Source organism: Protomyctophum bolini, assembly GCF_963924005.1.
Source record: "Protomyctophum bolini genome assembly, chromosome: 2".
NCBI classification, from domain to species: domain Eukaryota; kingdom Metazoa; phylum Chordata; class Actinopteri; order Myctophiformes; family Myctophidae; genus Protomyctophum; species Protomyctophum bolini.
Genome location: NC_137863.1, coordinates 12,830,000 through 12,850,766, shown reverse-complemented (window position 1 = coordinate 12,850,766; position 20,767 = coordinate 12,830,000). Strand labels below are relative to the sequence as shown.

At 40.5% G+C, this 20,767-nt stretch overlaps 1 protein-coding gene across 1 annotated transcript; it reads right to left on the bottom strand.

Annotated features, from left to right (window-relative positions):
- Window positions 1-88: 88 nt before the first annotated feature.
- Window positions 89-15,671, bottom strand: helz2a (helicase with zinc finger 2a). Its single transcript, XM_080788643.1, has 19 exons — window positions 14,632-15,671; window positions 13,690-13,873; window positions 13,475-13,582; window positions 12,538-13,052; window positions 11,799-12,440; window positions 10,501-11,293; window positions 10,335-10,410; window positions 6,718-10,243; window positions 6,278-6,360; window positions 6,034-6,174; window positions 5,742-5,852; window positions 5,477-5,621; window positions 5,057-5,173; window positions 4,703-4,892; window positions 3,254-3,388; window positions 2,873-3,085; window positions 2,091-2,247; window positions 1,418-1,585; window positions 89-1,069 (listed from the first exon to the last, which is right to left on the bottom strand). The coding sequence occupies exons 1-19, from the start codon at window positions 15,648-15,650 to the stop codon at window positions 921-923; spliced, it is 8,472 nt and encodes a 2,823-aa protein (XP_080644769.1). The 5' UTR covers window positions 15,651-15,671; the 3' UTR covers window positions 89-920.
- Between the last annotated feature and the right edge of the window lie 5,096 nt (window positions 15,672-20,767).

Genomic DNA, 20,767 nt, shown 5'->3' with positions numbered 1-20,767 from the left:
GTATGATGATAAGAGAGCCCCTCACCTCAGTGTGATTTTTGTAAGAGCTTGTGACTTGAACCAACATACAGTACATGCTCTAATCAAAAATCCTACAAAATTGTGATATTATATCCTTTGTGATGTAAACAAAATAAAACGCCATTAACATGTCAACTTTTCAAAGAGAATAAAACAAGTTCAAATGTATTGTCATATAGGCTACTAGATAACAATGTAGGCCTCTACATCATTATCTGTAATTACATTTTTGGTCTGGGGGCTCAGACTCAACTTTCCATAGAAAGACAAATAAGTGAAATAGTATTAAAATACTTTTTTGAAAGTAGCCAAGCTTACAACAACTGTAGTACATTGTTAAACATAAAGGTTTTGCATAAAAGTTATACACAGAGCTGAGGTATTACTGTATCTAATATATATACATGCCGAAATAGGTGCAAATATACAGTTTTCCCCAGTGTCATTTTTCATGCGCTTATGCTATGTGCCCTCTTGTGTACATCATGAGAACTACATTTGGTGTCTCAGACACAACCAGTTCAGTAAAGCACAAAACAAAACACTCGTTTCAGTTCACACGGGTGTGATTTTCCTTCTCCTTGTGATATGTCAGTGGATGTCATATAAGGCTAGCAGTATGAATATTCCAAGATGCTTCGGCCTGAGATTTATTGTTGACTACTGCTTGGCTCTGTGGTCTCTCTTATCTATGTGTATAAATATGGTCCGATTCCTGCTTGTAGGAGAGAGCTGCTTGACCACCAATCTCTGTACTTAATGCACTTCTCCTGTGAGCTCATGTAATGTGTAAATGTACAAATACAATACAAATATTATTTTGCCTCAAGATTCAGATTTATCCAGAATTCCTTAATTGAAATCTGAAATGCCTACCATCAGGGTTTAATTTCCAGTATTTAACGCCAAAGTTTCTTTGGCTTACTGGCTTTTAGTCGCATGTTCCGAACCTGAATGTCCATAGCAGAATCCAGCACACAGTTGTGTTCCCAGTAATGCTTTAGCAACCTCTTCCACAGTGAACTGCACCGCAACAACTCTCTGTTACCTGGAAAAGACCCGTCAAAACAGAAAAATCCTGAGTGTTCATTCAATACTCCCAGCACACAAATTATCACTTGCTGTGTAACAGACATATGACAAAATAAAATGAATCAAGTTTAAATTACCCAATAAATGGGCAACGGGATAATTTCTTAGGTCATATATCTATTTTCTTTTACCGTAGTTTAACTTTAATTGAACATGAACAGTGAGCTCAACCTGGTATTTTGACATCACCCACGAGACCAAGAGAGAGAGGAAATGCCAATATAATCTCTGACACCTCGTCAATGACAATAGTGCTTCATTGTATATTGTAATTAACAGTAGTGCATTGGCCTACTGTTCTTACCGATGATACACAGCCCATGCTGTGCTCGAGTGATGCCCACATTCATTTGGTTAGGATCCATGACAAAACCAAGCCTCTTGATGAGCCACGCCTTGGTAGGATACGTATCAATGTCATCTTTAGGGCACGAACGCACAGTGGATATGATCACGTAACGCCATTCACTCCCTGTTGTAAAATAATGGTGATATGCTCAAGCCTGGTTTACAGTGTATTAGTCATATGATAGTGTCCTGCGCTGAGCAGATCTACAAACTTGCATTTTGTGGTGAGCTTGTAGATCTGCTATTTCTGGCATGACATTGTCGTATGACAGAGTATAAATTAGACATTTGTTTAGTGTAGCCTTTAGTCAGAGGGAAATATATTCTTATTGTCTATTGCACTGTTGGCAGCCCAAATTTAGCAATACTTTTAATCCCTTGAATGCTAGCGTCTCTATTCTGTGCCAAATATTCGGTTCATAATGCATTGCAATATATTGCTACGTGAGCCTGGTTCACAACTCGGGGAAGAGGGGGAGGTAGTATAGAGTAGACACCTGGCAGAGTCCAGTCAACAAAGTACATATACAGGGTTTAAGTGGTTAAGTTATTACATGCTATTCATTACCTCATAATTCAAATGGGAAAGTATCACAATGAATGTGTTTAGTATTAGTTAATAACCTTACCCTGGCTTTTTGCAATAGTGATAACAGTGACACCTCGGACACCCTCCCTGGTCATGATTTCATTGATCTTGGCCACCTGGGCGTTGTAGGGTGTTAGGATGGCAATGTCTTCTGCTTTCACTCCTCCTTGTTTGATCAGTAGTGAAGCAACACGCACCTAAAAGGTTGTGTTTCAAAATGAACTTAAACGGCACCTTAGGCAGTAATAGACAAAACAATAGAGAAAGCCTTTCTATGATCCATTTATCGCTTTTATCCTCACCTGTTATTTAGTTGATGTATCAGATCATGTACATATCAGTCAGCTGTTCCTTTACAGACACAGCCTGAAGACCTATTCAGAGCTAAGGTATATTGGCTGACCACATTATGCAACGAGGGTTTTTGTTTGTCTTTAAAACGGCTGTTTACAAGTGGCTGTTGGAACAGGCAGAACCTGAGGCTATATACTGTACATCTTGAGACAGCTGTGTGTCCAAACTTTTTACAGACTATTACAGTTTGGTAACGTTTAGACAGAGATACTCAGAGTTATTTACCATTAGGCCTGTGTTTTTAATACTAACTTTTAAACCTCTACATACAGTATACAGTAGTAGTTGTATTTCCACTTGAAGAAACTTCACTTTTCACTTGCTGCCTGTGTGTTTGATGTTTGTTTGATCCTGTTTAAGTAAAGCACTTTGTTTCTACATTGTTTTGAAAAATGCTAAGCAAATAAAGTGTATTATCATTAATAATAATATTATTATTATTATGACACAGATTTCCCTTAAGCCTACCGTTTGTTCTGCTTCCTTTTCATTGGCCTTGGAGTTCTCATTGCCGTGTTGTGTGGAGACCACCAGGCCAATCTCCTGTCCATTCACATGCCCAAAGATGATAGGCGTAGGTCCAGACTCATTCAGAAGCACGCTGGTTATCTGCCCAGTTGTGGCAGTCTTAAGTTGGCCATTATAAAACTCCATGGAGGGGAACTTGCATATACTTTCGTGCTTAAACATGCAAGCAACAAATTAGACCACAAAAGAACAATATTCAACAAATGTTTTGTGCCTTGAGCACATAATTGCTGAAATAACAGGTGTATAAAGTTGAATAAGGGAGTCAAAATGATTGTCATGCGTCATTCTATCACATGTATTGTATACACACCAACTCACCATTCTGTACTGGATGTCAAGCATCAAGGCCTTTTCCATGTATCGCTCAAACAGAGATTTGTTCATCCCAAGTCTTGATACAAGATTGCAGTTGACAATGGGCTGCAGCTGCTTGTGATCACCCAGTAAAACGATCTGGAAGACAGGGAATCATCGTAGTCTCACCTGGTCCTACCCCCCCCCCCCCCCCCCATGAGACTTACAAATCCCAAATGTTTATAAACAAATCCCAAAATGTTTATAAACAAATCACAAATGTTTATAAACAAATACCAAAATGTTTATAAACAAATCCCAAATCCCATGAGACTTGGTCCTACCCCCCCGACCATGAGACTTACTACAGGTCAACTGGAAGTGGTCCTACCCCCCCCATGAGACTTACAAATCCCAAATGTTTATAAACAAATCCCAAATGTTTGTAAACAAATCCCAAATGTTTATAAACAAATCCCAAAATGTTTATAAACAAATCACAAATGTTTATAAACAAATCACAAATGTTTATAAACAAATCACAAATGTTTATAAACAAATACCAAAATGTTTATAAACAAATCCCAAATCCCATGAGACTTGGTCCTACCCCCCCGACCATGAGACTTACCAAGGCTCATTATTGGTGCAATAATGTACTCATAATGCCACTACTTTAACTTGAGCAGATTACCATCCACACTTCTGTACACAATTACGTTTCTTAATGTTTTTTTGTGGCGTATTATATATTTTGATATATATTTTCCATGTGGGGCAGTTGTTATGAATTCTAATGAGTAGTGTTGGAGTTAAACAGGAAACTGTACACTGAGCACAATGTAGACTAAATCCAAACAGAAACATCACACCTGTGTGAAGTGAGGGGCGCTCTTATCATTGTACATCATGTTACATCATCTCATTCCGGCCAATCAGAATTTGTGTCCTCACCTTCGTTTTCAATGTTTGTGTTGTGATAGTTCAGATTTTTTTAAACTTAAGCTGTATGAAATACTTGCCATTAATATAGTGGTTGCAACTGTATTAATTGATTGCCTCAGTCCCGTGATGGGAGTTCTGCTCTGGTTTTGGTCAATATTAAGTAGTTCCGGTCATTTTGTGGGGGGCACTGGGGCCACGCAGTAAAAGTAAATTAATTCACAAAACGTTTTGTATTTGTATTGTTTGTATTGTTGACCTATTTCTAAAATATTAGTGCAACATTCGTTCAACTTTGACCCCTCTATCACGTGGAACTATTTTTTGGACACAAAAAACATAGTTCCGTGTGATAGACTCTATTATGTTTTATGTTCAATGGCTAGGGCCCCTCCTACTGTATATTGGCATTGTTTCCATATCATTATGCAGGCCAGGCAGGATGTATGTTTTAGGTGCATTCAATCCCAATATCTAAATGTTTACAAAGATGTATACAATCCATTTATACTGGGACTGGTGTTAAATTACCTGTTCAGGGTTATGGGCGACAAGAGGGATGAAGGTTTCGGGCTCTGTTGCCATGGCACACTCATCAATGATGATCTGCTGGAAGTGTAGTGTTGAAATGAGTGGATTGGATGCAGAAGTGCAAGTGCAGAGGACAACGTCATGCCTTTGCAACTCATGGACCTTAGCATCATATAGGAGCATCTTGTAGCTACAAAAAAGAAAAGAGAATGAAAAAATAAATCTGTTAATTTCAGTTGGCAGGAATAATATCAATGTCTTACTAAAAGCACTATCAGCATGACAGTGCACATGAGTGCATTGGAAGAGTGCAGATCAAAGAAATGACTCAATGGCCACCTAAAGATACTGTACCTCTCTATCTCTTCAACAAAGAGGTCCTCCTGCCTTTTAATTCTTGCATCAAAGGAACGTATTTCAGAGGAAAACGGATTCTCTGGCTCCCGAATGAGATGATGTAACGTGATGGACCTGAGAAGAAATGTTATACTTTCATAATAGACATGATTGATACTAGTTTTTACTGTCAGAGACCTTCATTGTCTTGTTTGGATATAGTGGAGAGTGACAGGAAACAGGGAGAGAGAGAGAGAGACACACTCAGCGGCTCTGGAATTGAACCAGCGACTAGCCATCAAACTGCATTAGAGCTTAACACACCCTGTCACAAAATGTGAAAAAACCCAGTTAAGCAGCCGCATATTCAACACTGTGCAAATATCCTATCTTACAAATAAAATATTCAGGCGGTCTGTTGTGAAAGGTGAATGCTACCTCAGGTCAGCGTTTGGTTTCTCCTCCCTGACATAATGGCGGGACAGCCTCAGGTTACTTCCTGGATAGGGAAACTCCAGCATCTCCATCTGGTCACCATAAACACGAAGTGGTCTCAGCACCTCCTTCAGTTTCAGAACTTGAACTTGAATAAATGAATGGACTTCAGTTAGACTTAAACCACACTGATAGATGTTGAAAAGGAAAACACATCTGGGAATTTGAAAACTATTTTTTTAATAATTTAACTTAACATGATGCTTACCAGCAACAACATCCACAGATTTATTCGATGGCCCACAGTACAAAATGCACTTCCTGTTTTGCTTGCAGAACCAATAAAGCAGGTGGACTCCGACAACTGTTTTTCCTGTCCCTGAAAAACAAAAATCAACAATTTACACATTAACATTGTTTTTCTGTCCCTGAAAAACAAAAATAAACAATTTACACATTAACTCACACTTTCATAGCATTTAAAAAAACCAAATTTAGATTAATATAGCAACCAAAAAGGCTAACAAAACCGAAACAACATCAAATGACTTTAGGCTTACCTGGAGGTCCCTGAATTACAGTGAAGGGGTTTGTGAGGGCTTCTCGTATGGCTTTGGTCTGGCTGTTATTCAGCATTGGGAAACTGACTGGATGATCTTTTATCTCAAATCTGGTAGGCATCTGTTTTTTGGCTATAGGTCCTTCAAAAGTATTATACAAATAATGTTAATGAGTTGAATTCAGTATTACTAAATCTGAAGTATTACTAAAAATAATATTGCAAAAACAACAAAAACACGCTACCTGAGATGATTCTCTTGCCCAGAGCAATATTCTTTACCAGTTGGTTTGCTTTTCTGAGATTTACAACTGCATTTTCTTTGCGTCTATAAAGCAACAAAGCAAAATACTTGAAAAAGGAAGTGCATGTTAAGGCATCAGACATTCTGAATGCTCTGCCATATCCGGCTTACTCGGTCTAACTTTGACCTCACCAAACCCATTATAAATTTGTAAATGCTACATTTATATAGCGCCTTTAAGCAAAGGCAATGTGTGTTATATAATGTTTATAAAAAACAAAATATATTTAGTTAAAAAAGTTAAAGTTCAACTGTAACAACCATAGCTTATTATTTGGCATTGATCACAGTGGGTCAGATGGCTTGATTTATTAATTTTTTACTACCAATTCATAAATACCAAGCTATTGTTTCAAAATGTATTAATTACTTAATACTTACACATCCGGTAACATTTGGGGGATCAATTCCACAGTGAATTTTGAACTCCTTGAGATTTTTCCATTAGGAAAATCCATGGACATATGATTTATCCGGAAGTGAATCTCAACATAGTCTTTTTTCTCCTCTTCTCCACCCGTTAACTTGGTGGTAATACCATGAGCAACCCAGATGAGAGATGGGACTTCTGTGAGGTCAGTGTTCTCTGCTTCTTTCTGGGCCGATGAATAATCTCGATGGACACTATAGTCTAGATCCCTCAGGCGAATGCACAGGAAGACATGTCTGAGGTCACAATTTATGGCCCATTCTTTTTTCTTCTCAAGTGGTAACTGGAAGGAGCCCATGAGATGGCTGTCCTTGCTTTGCCATGTCAGCTGAACATCTTCAATGACAATGCTCTCATTTTCCGCAACCGCACTGGAGGCGGCCTCCATCTCACACAATGGTTCCCATATTTTCTGATACTCCATGTATGTGGGGTACGTTGGCCTTGAGGAATGGAGTGCATATTTTGAGAAACAGACAGTCGGGTGTTTTGAGTGCTCTAGGCAAATCTCAAACCTGTCATGTACAATAAGCATCTGGATCACAGGCACTAACATTCCCCTCACTGTGTCTGTGCCAAGCTGCACCTGCAGTGTATCACCTGGTTTTACTGTCAGGGACAATCCAAAATAGTGGTCAGGATTTGGATTGGTCTTAGATGGCTGTAACCTATCTTTGAACTGGCATCGATTTGAAGCCCCCTGCTGTTTAACCTGGAAACTGATGTCCTGGAGAGTCTGACACATGCTTGTGTAGTTTCCTTGTTGGACTGATGACAGCATATCCTGCCACATGTCCACCGGGACCGATGTAACAAGTGCTCTGGGCCCCTCTTGTTGCAGATCACTGCGGATGCGTTCATTAGTGAAGGAGTAAACTCTTCTCGACCATTCCAAAACCACTGAATTGCCATGTTCCTCATGCTGCGGTTGGTCAGCTAACTGCATATCCCTGTAGTTTATTTGGATGGAATCTGAACAGGATTTTCGGTTCAATGGAAGAGACACACTTAGGTTCTTGCCACCTGGGGAGGCATCAATGACAAAAGCAACCTTTCTTGCACTTTGGTCATTAAGCTTGGCAGCCATTTTCAGACTTTGAGCCGTCTTTTCGTACTTTGACTGTTGATCAGATTTTTGTAAAAAACTCACACAGCACTGGCTAATGTCATGTTCGGTGAACTCCACTGCTGTGTTTTCAAGTGCAGAGTGCATAACTCTCTGAACAATGACATCTATGTACCGTCGGATGGGCGAGGAGGCCCAGGTGTAACAGTCAAGCTGAAGATCATAGTGACCAACTCTGGATAGCTGAGTTGAGTTGGAGCGTAAATTACTGGCTTTATTGTTGGATCTTCTCAGCTCAATCAACAAAGGCTGTAGTTGAGGGTAAATATCAGATGTTGTCACTAGATCCAGGATCCTGGGAATGTCCTGACTTGTAACAGCTGACTCAATAGATCTCATGACAGAGGTTAAAACAGAAAATGCCTCTGGAGTCATCACCTGTTCATCCTGATGAGTGTCTCTCTCAGCCAATGTCATCTGGTGAGGAAGCCCCTGGTGATGCTGGAAGTCTTCAATGTCTTTTTCTTGCATTGCTGCAGCACTGTCAATATGCTCAGTCAAGCAACTGAAATGGATTGACAAGGGAATATATGCACTGAATCTTTCCTTTAGTCGGTAAAGCCTTTTTGCACTTGGTTTGTCTTGACACCTAAGAGGGGTACAGCTCCCCATGCTGTCAATGTTCAACAGCCAATCAGCAAAAGCATTATTATACATGATCATCAGGTCTTCCACCATCATGTGTGCCCGTCGTCTGCCAATAACATCATCCTCATCGGCCATCTTGTAGCACCAGTCATCTTGTTTCCTGGCTTTCCTGTGAATCTCAGAGAATTGGCAAGCAATGGCAACACAGTCCTCCAAGGTATCAAATCTTTGGTTGTCTGTGTTGGAAATTTGGAGAATGTTTTCAGCTTCATCATATGACAGCTTTCTGTCTGAGCGAATCACAGAGAGAGAAAACTCCCTGTCCTTGATGCAGTTGGTTTCTTTATCAATCTTCACCATCAGGGATATGGCATTTCGCTCAGCCTCAGGTAACAGACTGAAAAAATTGGAGGTCAAACTATCCGGGAACATGTACGCAGGCTCCCTGACAGGCCCAGGGGGATAAAATGTGGTTCCATTTTGCTGTGCATATTTGTCTATTTGGCTATCCTTGGGTACAAGGCTAGCAACATCAGCAATATGAACTCCTATCTCATAGTCACTACCCAAGTCTCTCACACTAATTGCATCATCGAGATCCATAGAATGTGCGGGGTCAATTGTAAAGGTTGTGATTTCTCGATAGTCTTTTCGGTTTTTCAAGTCTGCACGCATATCACTTTCAAGGAACTCAGGAGGAGGAAGACGTTGGAGTTGATACTCAATATCCAACACTTTAAGACCAGTATCTAAGGATGTGACTTTAGGGAGGACTTGTACAACAATTCCCAAAGGATATCGAAATCTCTCCCGCCACCTCAAGACTTGAACAACGAAGAGACAGTTTCTCCTTGATTCTTCATTTATTTTCACAATTCTCACAGGATTATAGTCTGTATGACTTCGCACAGCAATGTGGTTTGGTTTGTCCTTCCACCTTGGTGTGTAAATCTTTGTTATGCACTTGTTGATTGGTGTCATTACTTGGTAATCATATTGCTCAATGGTGCACACAAACTGCTTGGAAGCTAATTCTGAATGGATCACTCTTACAACTTTCCCAGTATGAGGACAGCAGTCAGCATCTGTTATCTCCACATCCACCTGATCTCCAGGGAATGCATGACCAATGTTTGCTCTTCCCTTTATATTAATGTGGAGGGAGGTATCATCGATGGGTATGGCATAGCCTGAATCAAACCTCCTCATGAACAAGGTGCAGCGTTTGTAATTACTCAAATGGTGCTGTCTGGAGTTATGCTGGCTTAATTGAAGGTCTTCGTGTTGGCTTAGGTCATGTTGATGGACACTTTGTTCATCTTGGATAATATCCAGTAGACCCTCTGATGTTACATCTACACGTACATCTTTATCCTCGTCAAGAAGCTCCCTCAATATGGGGTCATCAATATCAGGTATCTCAGATGTTGATGATTCACTGTCACTGTTGTCATCTCTGGAATCTTTAAGGAAATTAGAAATCTCTATTGCCTCTTTTGCCAAAATATCTTCGGTAAGGGTTGCTGGATGTACACTTTGTTTGCTGATGCAGTGCTCTAAGTAGTCCTTCCAGATTCTGGAGCACTTTCCAAAGTTGCAGAGAGCAGCAGCATCTCCAACTACAACCACTTTGGACTGAGCCCTGGTCATGGCTGTGTTTAGAACACATGGATCATTGAAGAATTCTGGATAATGTGAGTCAGATAATAGAAGTCTGTCACGGGTCTGAACAGCTGTCATAACAATTATTCTGAACTGTTTGCCTGTTGAGAAATCAAAACAAAAGCATCAATGACAAAGTTCTCAAAGCATAATCTTATTCCAAATGCCCTTTATAGTTTTCTCTCCAAATACCTTGAACATTTGCAATATTTTCAACTGTCACATCCCGGAGGTTTCTCTTGCGAAGCTCTTGTCTTATTAGTGAAACCTGTACATAAAGGTAAAAGAATATGGTATCCTTTTCCACTGCATTGGTTATTACAATGTTCACTAATGCATATGACAGAATCTATCTTACCTGGCATCCATCAGACAGAACACATATTGAACTTTGGTCTTGCTCGCCCCATGTGCATGCAGGCCAGGTGCTGAGAACATTCTGTATGATTTCAGCAACCTTTGTGATTTCCTCTCCATTACACCATGACATAGAAGTGGTATCTAAGTGACATTGTCCTCGAACATGGTGGAACTCGAGGACATGGCTGTTTGGATGCGCTGGAACATTTCCTGCAGCCTTAATGACGTCGACTTTACCAACATAAAAATGTGTGGCAACAAAATCCACTATTTCTTTTGTTGAACGGTAGTTCTCATTGAAAATGATTCTGTGTTTCAGAGCAGCATCACTCCTTTGGCTTTGATAGAAGTGAAACAATCGATTCAGAAGCGTGTGATTAGAACGCTGGTCGTCCTCCACTGAGAAGAGCTTGGGTCCCATCTGCATGTGATCTCCGGCTAGAACAACTCTGGTGTTTGGCCCAGCCAGACCAAGAGGCATCAGGGCTTCACATTCCAGCATCTGGGAGGCTTCATCAATCAGAATGTGGGTGAAGTAGCCACTAGGCAGCTTTAGGTCATGAAAGTGTTGTGCCATTGAAGTAGTTGTTATCACGATTCTGTGGTGATCTATTGTGCCTTTATCTGGTAACGAGAATCTTCGGTCCTTTGACAAATGGCAGTACTGCAAAGTGATTGGATCAGTTGTGTGTACCTGTGCTTCCTTTGCCTTTATTCGAAGAGGTTTGGCTTCAAGATGACCAGACTGGACATAATCATGGAAATGCCTTGTCACATACAAGTCAGCAGAGCTAAGAAAAAATTAAGAAGACAATGGACAAGTTGTAATCATTGAATGGATTGCAGATGAACATTATTTCATTAATTCACTGAAATGGTTCATAAATGTACTCATAATTCAAATGTGTAGTACTTAATGTATCTGAATTTACAATTAAATAATTTGTTTTAATTCAATAATGGATTCAAAGCCCGGCCTAGACTCAGTGATGGCGGACCGGTACTTCAGCCCTTCGTCATCCAAGCAACCGTCAATTAATGTTGTTTGCTCTTTGAGTTTAATTACTAATCATTTTACATAGCCAGGATCTTCTCACTATGAGAACTATAAACTATAGTGCTAACCACTGTGCTATCTTAATAATAATTATTCATTTATACCGAAAACGTAAGTGAATCATATAGAGTAAACATCCCTTCTCTATGGTAAAAACACATTGGACCATGTACTATAGTTACAACTGCTTCGTTGACTAGTTTGCTTTAATCACAATGAGTCACACCATTCTGAATTACCTGTTTGTTTGCGTGCAGATCAGCACTTTATTTTGTGGCTGTAGAGACAGTTCTTTGGCTGCTGTTGCAAGCGTGAAGGTCTTTCCAGTTCCAAATGGTCCATATATGAGGAAGGGGGCATTGCTCTGGGTTCCCTCATTTGCAGCAATGAATGCCATTGCTGCTTGCTGTTTAGAATTGAGACTGGGGGGATACTCCTTTTTACTCACAGAGGAATGGATGTGCTTGAGATTAGGCAAAACTTGGTGTGTGTCTGGGAGGAGGTCTACAGCCTTATGCATCTCACAGAACCTGAGGCGATCCAATTGGAACTGAATCTCTACATTACATGTTTTGCCAGGCTGCAATTCGAGCTCTGAACAGCACACTTTGGGCAAATTTAAGTGCATTTTGTTTTCACTTGTAGTGTCCCTGAGGATGATGGCTTCATAGACCTTGCCACTCTGATTTTGAGCTGAAGAGATTGAGCCTATTAGAGCTGAATGGACACTTCGTTTCAATAACTGTCCCTCAGAGGTGTCTGGGGTGAGAGAATAGGGAACTTCAATGGCACAGAACATCTCTCCTGGAAGGGCAAATTTTGCTCCATAACGAAGATCATTGAGTGTAGTTGACAGGGTAACAGGTCCTTGGATATTCAATCTAATTTTGAAATGAAATAGAGAACAATTTAAGTTGATGTCGACATTATTACAGTTATTGTACAATTAAGAAGGTTAGGTTGTTAATGTTCACTTACTGTGAAATAATCTGGTCCTGTGCCAATTCCTCATCATACAGGAACTGGTGCATTCTCTCTTTGTAGTTTTCATGACTCAGAGGTGTTTGCTTCATGTTGGTGGGTTTGTAAAGAAAACTAATCTGAGGAGGCTTGTACTCCTTTAACAGCTCTTCCTGGTCTGCTGTTCTGTTTATACATGGGATGATGACTCGGTTTCCCCAATGCCAACGTTCAATACTTTGAGAGGACGTCTCAAGGTTCAAATTTGGTTCTGAAATGTCAACTGACGATGGCTGTCCAACCCTAACCCTGAGCTTTTGCAGCAGCACGGGTCTCATGTCAAAATCCAGAACCAACCACTGTTCGTACAGGCCTGGGTTGAGGGCCTTAACGAACACAGTGATGTCATAGGTCGTGTCTGCGCTCTTGAACTGTTCACCTGAGGCATAGGTGCAGGGCATGGAACTGATTTCTCCAAGGGAAAATGAAGCTCCTGGCTCCTGTTTCAATAAAGCAACTTCCACAAGTTGTCTCTGCAGCAAGACATAACCACCAGACACCTGTTATGACATAATTTTGCACATACCTCTGGCGGTATTGAGGTTCAATTATTTTAATGTAAATGTTTTATTGCGACTGTAGGTCACAGTTTATTATGAAAACCTGCAAAACCTGCCAATCACGCCTAACCTGTCAGTCCGTCCGTCACGCCTCGTGACACGCTTCATATATGACCTCATCTGACCTCATCAAACCCTGTACACTCAAGACACTGCCCCCACTGCCACCCAATAGATCTCCATATATGGAGCTATATTGAACTGACCTCATCTGACCTCATCAAACCCTGTACACTCAAGACACTGCCGCTATAGACATACGCACATACGTACTAACATAACATGCATAGGGCAACCAAATGGTCAGCAGTGTAAGTGTGTAAAAAATAACCTACCTCTGACTGGATTTTGAAATGCCATTTCATCGGCATATCTTCCATTTGACCAAAGGCCATCAATTCCTTATCACAGTGCACAGTAACACCGGCAACCTCCTCTGCCATCTGTATTACAAAAAGAGAAGAGTAAATCCATATATTTAGCAGAATGTTCCAGTTTGTCGAAAGGCAAATTACATGTGTGTGTGTGACAACTAAACGGTGGTTCGTACAATTAAATTTTCATTGGTGCTATCTCTGTACTCCCTCAGGAGGTTGCTCTGGTAAGAGAGTAGACCTTGCTCTCCAGCAGCAGTGAGATTCTTTCGCAACACTTTATCTCGTCTTCGCCATTCCTGCAGCTCAGCTTCTGAATGAGCATCCGCACATGCATCTCCAAGTGTGCACGGACAAGCCCTAGAACAAACACATAATCAGTGCCGGTTCTAGGCCTTTTGAGGCCCTAGGCAACATATTATACAGAGCCCAAAATGTTTATAAACAAATCACAAATGTTTATAAACAAATCACAAATGTTTATAAACAAATCACAAATGTTTATAAACAAATACCAAAATGTTTATAAACAAATCCCAAATCCCTTGGTCCTACCCCCCCGACCATGAGACTTACTACAGGTAAACTGGTAGTGGTCCTACCCCCCCATGAGACTTACAAATCCCAAATGTTTATAAACAAATCCCAAATGTTTGTAAACAAATCCCAAATGTTTATAAACAAATCCCAAATGTTTATAAACAAATCCCAAAATGTTTATAAACAAATCACAAATGTTTATAAACAAATCACAAATGTTTATAAACAAATCCCAAATCCCTTGGTCCTACCCCCCCGACCATGAGACTTACTACAGGTCTACTGGTAGTGGTCCTACCCCCCCCCCCCATGAGACTTACAAATCCCAAATGTTTATAAACAAATCCCAAATGTTTGTAAACAAATCCCAAATGTTTATAAACAAATCCCAAAATGTTTATAAATAAATCACAAATGTTTATAAACAAATCACAAATGTTTATAAACAAATACCAAAATGTTTATAAACAAATCCCAAATCCCTTGGTCCTACCCCCCCGACCAGTGACATAATGCTATTACATTATATGATTATAAAATGTATGGACATTGCACACATCTGCACACAGCAAATGTACCTTTCACACAATTTGTAGGCTTGATTGGTAGGAGGCCGGTCTCGGAATTTCCATTCTACTGGTTTGCTGTTCAACTCGTTGACTTTGGTGCTGTGCTGCAATGTGTTGCAGTGGTTCATGAAGCATCCCCTTGAGGTGAATATCTGTTCACATGCTGTGCAGGCATACTGCTGTGTCCGAGACGGGTAGGCTGCTGGACTGTGCTGCTGTTTATGGGGACGGGTCAGCAGGACTGAGCGATTAAAATCTGTCTCGCTCTCCGCGGTCCACACAGCCATCTCCACCTCATTGTGCACAAACCAACATGCTTGAGCACCGTGCGGGCATTGCCTTCCATTTCTGACATGGTTACAGAAACACCATGAACGGATAGTCTTTTCAGGCTTTGGCCTGATCTCATTGTACACCCACACTTTGTTCCTGTTGAGAGCACGGTGAACTAGAGCTGCTTTCCAAACATGCTTGTGCCTGGAACAGTGCAATGAGGTGCTGGTCTTCATGGAGATACATTTGGGTGTGTTGTGGAAACAAACTGCACAGAGTTCCATGAACTGGCCAGGGAACTTCTGATGAATCTTCTCCTTCACAGTGGAGTCAGTCCCATGGTTTCTTTGTCTGGGAGGCAATCCTTGTTTTTGTTTTAACCATGTGATGAATTCTGCATAAGTAAACCCTCCTTTCTTCAGTAAGTTCCACACATCTGCCTCCTCTGTGCTTCGGGCATACGTGCAGCGGTTTGAATGTTCTGCACATCCCTTTCCCTCTCTGTAATAATTACATTGTACATACTTCTCAGGTTTTGGATAAACTGGTAAGGGAGCTATATGTCTCCATTTAACCATACTTTCTTTCTTCTTGGCTAACAGAAGTGATGAAACACAATCATGCTGAAGGTTGACAAGGGAGTAGGTGATATCTGATTCTGGTTTGCTGCAAACTTTACACGCAAACTTTAAATCATAAGTCTGCAGGAATTGATTGAAGTGTCCATCACATTTCCAGAGCGGTGCTGCTGCCATGATGTCATCTGATGGTATTGTTCACTGTAGAGAATATCAGACATTTTAGGTAATGTTTTTGTGGAGCCTAGATTACAATAAAGAAAAACTGTTTTATAGAAGGTGTCAATATTCTATTGCTGAGAAATGTTCCCGCTTCGAATGCTATCAATGCATTGAAAGGGACAAAATCAGAGCATTGGTTAAGACTGAGGTTAGGGTTAGATTTAGTGTTAGGGTTAGTAATAGATTAATTTAATATTAATTAAATGATGGACAATGCGTGTCGTCGCTGTCAAAACAGTATCCGTGATCAACGCACAAGAATGCAGCCTACTATTTTGTCCCTTTCAATGCGTTGATAGCATTCAAAGCAGGTGGCAAATGCTTGATATACGAGACATCTTCAATTTTGGATCAGAGGATATCCACAAGATGTCATGGATCAGGCAGTTTGCAAAGACCTTTGAAACTCTAATCCAGCAGTTTGAAAAATAATCAACAGTTGTGGCCCAAGTCCTGATCTGCTGGCAATTGGTTGTGCAATTGGTTGTGCTAATTTGCCCAGTCAATCATTTGATCCACGCTACGCGCCTGCCTGTAAGTGCACCTGTAAATCTGTAAGTGCATCATGCCTCCCTTTGCAATGAGGAACGTCTAAAGTTCAGATTGAAATGAAATGTTGTCAAACTTGTCACCCTTGTTTGTATATATAAACATTTAAAATCCAGACTAGTCTGAACTCCTTTATTGTTCTGTGTGCGAGTCATCCTTTAGTGCATCTAACTGATCTATGGCCATGGCCATAGATAAAAATAGCAGAGAAGACATGCAACCTATGAGTTATGGATAGACATCACAGGTCAATAGCACATCCTCTTTTATGGCTATATAAAGTTGAACTTTGTAGAACCATGGGTGTACAGACACGCCCACCAGTTTTATGGTGGGTGGTGATGGGTTGAGAATGTGATCCACCTGAACTGAACTGAACACCCAAAGCTGTTATTGTATGATATGACATACAGGCCGTGAAATAAGTGTAGATATTTTTGATCATGATGAATGCAAGCTGATTATGAAATATTTATTTAAAAAACTATGTTTTCATGCCTTGATTCCACAAATTGGCTATTTGGATTAATAATTTCAATTGAATGTGAAATTAAATTACACCTCCTTTAGATGTTGTAGTGGTTTCCCAGTACTTCATGGATCGGACTCACTCACTTGGTTATCGATCGTTGTGCTGGGTATCAGGAGGTAGGGAAGGCCGTCTGAGAACTAGAATGGTTCATCCCAGATTGGATCCCTGGCTGTGTCCTTGAGTAAGACACTGACCCAACAGCTCCCTGGCCACTGTTGAATTGAGTTGCCCACTGGTTCTAGAATGGAAATGCAGAGGGGGAATAATAGGTGTGTGCAAATGCACTTGGCAAACCAGTCTCTTTTTTATTTCCCCCTTTACTGTTTAGCCAGGCTAACATTTAGAGAAGAAGAAAAAAAACAGAAAAGAATCAGCTATGGGGTAGTACAAATGTATGTTTCTGAACATACATGTACTGTATAGGTTCAACTGCTTGACTCTGTCTTCTACCCGGAGCCATCCTATGCCATCAAAATGCGTTGCATAAAGGTGGGTCATGACTCATGGGCCCTACTAGGCCTAGAAGGAGTCGGATTCGTTTGTTCTGGAAGGTTTGAAGCTTAGTTTTTTGTGACATTGAGATGTTAGAGAACCAGGACAGGCGTAGTCAAACTCGTTTCGTGTCATGTCGTCCAATGTTAACTATATGGATGACACGAAAAAGCAAAGCATTGTTTACAATAGGGTCCAAACCATTATTAATCAGAATACTTCAACTTGAGAACGGGTCTGGGTCTGATTGCCTTGGCCAGACCTGCGCCCTACACCATCCACATCACTAGCCCTGGTCCAGTGCGTCAGCGAGTCTCTCACTGACTGACTGACTGCCTGGTCACTGACACTGACTAGTGACTGAGAGACAGACTCGCTAAAAGCACTTGACCGGGCTACCGCATCACTAGCCCTGAAACATGACTGCCATGAAGTACGAGCGTCATGTGAACCATGGCAACCGCATCACAGACACGAGACATCACGGACTTTCAGAAAAGTTTCAGTTTCTTCTGTTCCCCAAAATCTAAAATGACAACAATCCATTGGCAATGAATATGCTAATATATTCATATCCGTTTTAAATGATTACATGTGTGTGAAGTCCACACCCACAACACCAGAGGGAGTGCAACAAACCATGTACAACCCAGATTCGGCACAAACAAGGGACTAAATTCTTTTCGCTCCTATGCGACCAAAATGTGGAACGCCCTACCAACAGTCATTAAGACATGTGAATCCCTTGGCTCCTTCAAAACTGCTCTCAAAGGGCACCTACGGATGGCTTCAATTCGAAACTGGCCTCTGTAAAAGCTGAATTTGTATCTGGATTGTACTATGTTTTTGTATGGACGTGGTGTTGGGTGCCTGCACATATGCACACATGGCATCAACGCATGGTGTTGTGTGCAGGCGCCCTACACTCTGTCTTTGTACTATGGATTGTACTATGTTTTTGTATGGACGTGGTGTTGGGTGCCTGCACATATGCACACATGGCATCAACGCATGGTGTTGTGTGCAGGCGCCCTACACTCTGTCTTTCGTTTTCTTTTCTTTTATCCCCCTGTTCCCCTCACTGTATATATACTTTTTTTCCCTTTTCGCTTCCTATATGATGAATTCCTGTTCTGTTCTTTAACTACATAGAAGTGTCTATTTGTTTGTCTCTAAATGTTTTGATGAATTGAACAATGTGGACCCTGTTGTAAACAAGTGTAAGGCTTAATTGGGTCGTCCACTCACAGTTAACAGTCTTTGTATTGAGTTTGTGCTTGAAATGTACTGTAATTCTGCAAACTGTTAATAAAGATTTCAATCAATCAAACACATACTAGGCATACATGTAGGCTACTATAGTAATTAATTAAGACTTTATAGTGACTTAGAAATAAATCCTATTAGTCTTTACGGGTTTATTTTTTATTATAATTGTATATCCCTACGTTAATAACAATTATTAAACCACTTACCTATATTCTATCGGAGGATTTGATTGTCTTCTGAAAGTCTTTGAATACACACACATGACCGGACCGCCACACTGTTAAATTCTGGCTTGCTTCACTGGCTGAACTACGGTACTACACTGCCAACCTGCTGGATATATATAGGAGGATATGGCAATCAGTTTCCATTTAGTCTAAAAGGAAAGTAACATGAAAAATGCAAAAGTTGTAATTTCCCCAAAGGCGGCGCCGTTGACCATATCCGATGATCCGAGTACAGCGCAGAATATGATGTCGCAGACAGCTGATCAGGAAGTGATGATGTGCTGGTGTTGTTATTGTTGGTGAAATGTTGAGTTTCATTTCGCGATAAATCATGGTAACCGTTTTGTCGGCTACACCCTTTTAATATGGCTACACCTGCAGTGACCCGTCACCTCACTACTTCCTCACTTTATAGCCATGCCAGCCAGTGCAGGGTAGGCAGCCGAGTATCATGTCATATGTCAGAGAAGTGCAACTGATTCAGCAATGCCTGACTGAAGTCTATAGTTTAGTTATCGTCCTATCTGATGAAAGAAGCAATGTCACCAAGCAACCAGTAAAACAAGTTAAAGGGACATGCAGTAGTATTGTCATTAACTTCATAATAACTCATTTTGACCTATTCACATATTTCGAGCAATGTGTTATAGTTTTAACATTTATTGCAAAAGTAATCCTTAAATTGTCACATCACATGATTGAATTCTGCAGTGTATTTCAAGAGTGAAATTATCTTTCAAAGGAACACAACAGTCACACAGAAATACATCAAAAGTCCAAGGTTATATATTCGGACAAAACCTCTTCTCCATTTCTATAGCCTAGCTATAACTCCACCACGTAGCATCTCCCCATCTCATGCAAGTAATTAAGTCACTGTCACAATACCAACTTTGATGAGGCAGCATTTGCTTTAAAAATATATTTTGGAGTTCCCGACAGCATATAGCCTACAGCATATTATTGTTGTCGGAAAGGAAGTGTGTGTGTGTGTGTGTGTGTGTGTGTGTGTGTGTGTGTGCGCGAGCGCGCGCTCGCTCGTGCGTGCATATGTTAGGTCAAAGGTAACTCTGTAGGTCAAAGGTAACTCCCAGATTCCCTAGAGTTGTTTACTGATGTGTAATGGTCTATGGTTGATTTCCATCCATCCTAAATATATGGCCAAAGATTGTCACTCACTTTAAGGTACTACACAGTAAAATACTGTTCATTTAACTCTACATGTTGTGTTGTACAAATGTCAGTGGATGTGCAATTAAATGTTACATTTGTAAGCACTTAGGGTTACAAAGGAAATAATTAACACTGAGCATACATTATGACAAAAACATACCAGCTCAGTGGCCTTGCATGTGTCTGCCCTGAGACTGGGAGGTCGGGGGTTCTAAAAATGGGACACAATGCCTCCCTGCTTGGCACTCAGCATCAAGGGTTCGATTTGGGGTATAAAGTCCCTGCGACATACTAGCGTCATGTACAGGGGGATGTACATCAAAGCTGCCTCACACTACAGAAACAGGATAGGCTCCTGCCATCATGGCTCGGCAAGGCTTACATACGGTACTTACTTATCACTAATTTTGAAAGGGTAATGTAATTAGAATCTATTCCAGTTGGGGACGCTCTTGACTAACTGCAACCTCACCCACAACAAAAGTAAGAATCATTAGAGGCTATTAGTCACACACTCACTCACTCATACAGGTACAAGTAGGCTAGTGAAATCCAATGGTAGTTTATTAAAAAATAAAAAGGCATTAAAGGGCTACAATATACTGCATGTTTTGAGTGAATTTATTTTACATCTTAAAAAAAAAACCAACAAGACCTGAGTTTGCATATGTTTGCTCAGTAAACCATATATTTATTTAATTCTTGTTGGAACCCAGTTGGCACGTGTAGTATGAACAGGATATAATGCTGTATTGATAACCTTTCTTTCTGGTTTATTATTAATAAATCCATCATACTGTCCAAAGGACATATGAAATACTTTATGTTTG

Bases quoted from the DNA above. Each gene is read 5' to 3' on its own strand.
- helz2a (XM_080788643.1), bottom strand. From the start codon at position 15,650: ATGGCAGCAGCACCGCTCTGGAAATGTGATGGACACTTCAATCAATTC. The intron at 11,294-11,798 runs GTAATTCAGAAT...ATTTTTTCTTAG, and splicing joins ATCTGCACGCAAACAAACAG to CTCTGCTGACTTGTATGTGA. The intron at 3,086-3,253 runs GTGAGTTGGTGT...TGCATGTTTAAG, and splicing joins TTGACATCCAGTACAGAATG to CACGAAAGTATATGCAAGTT.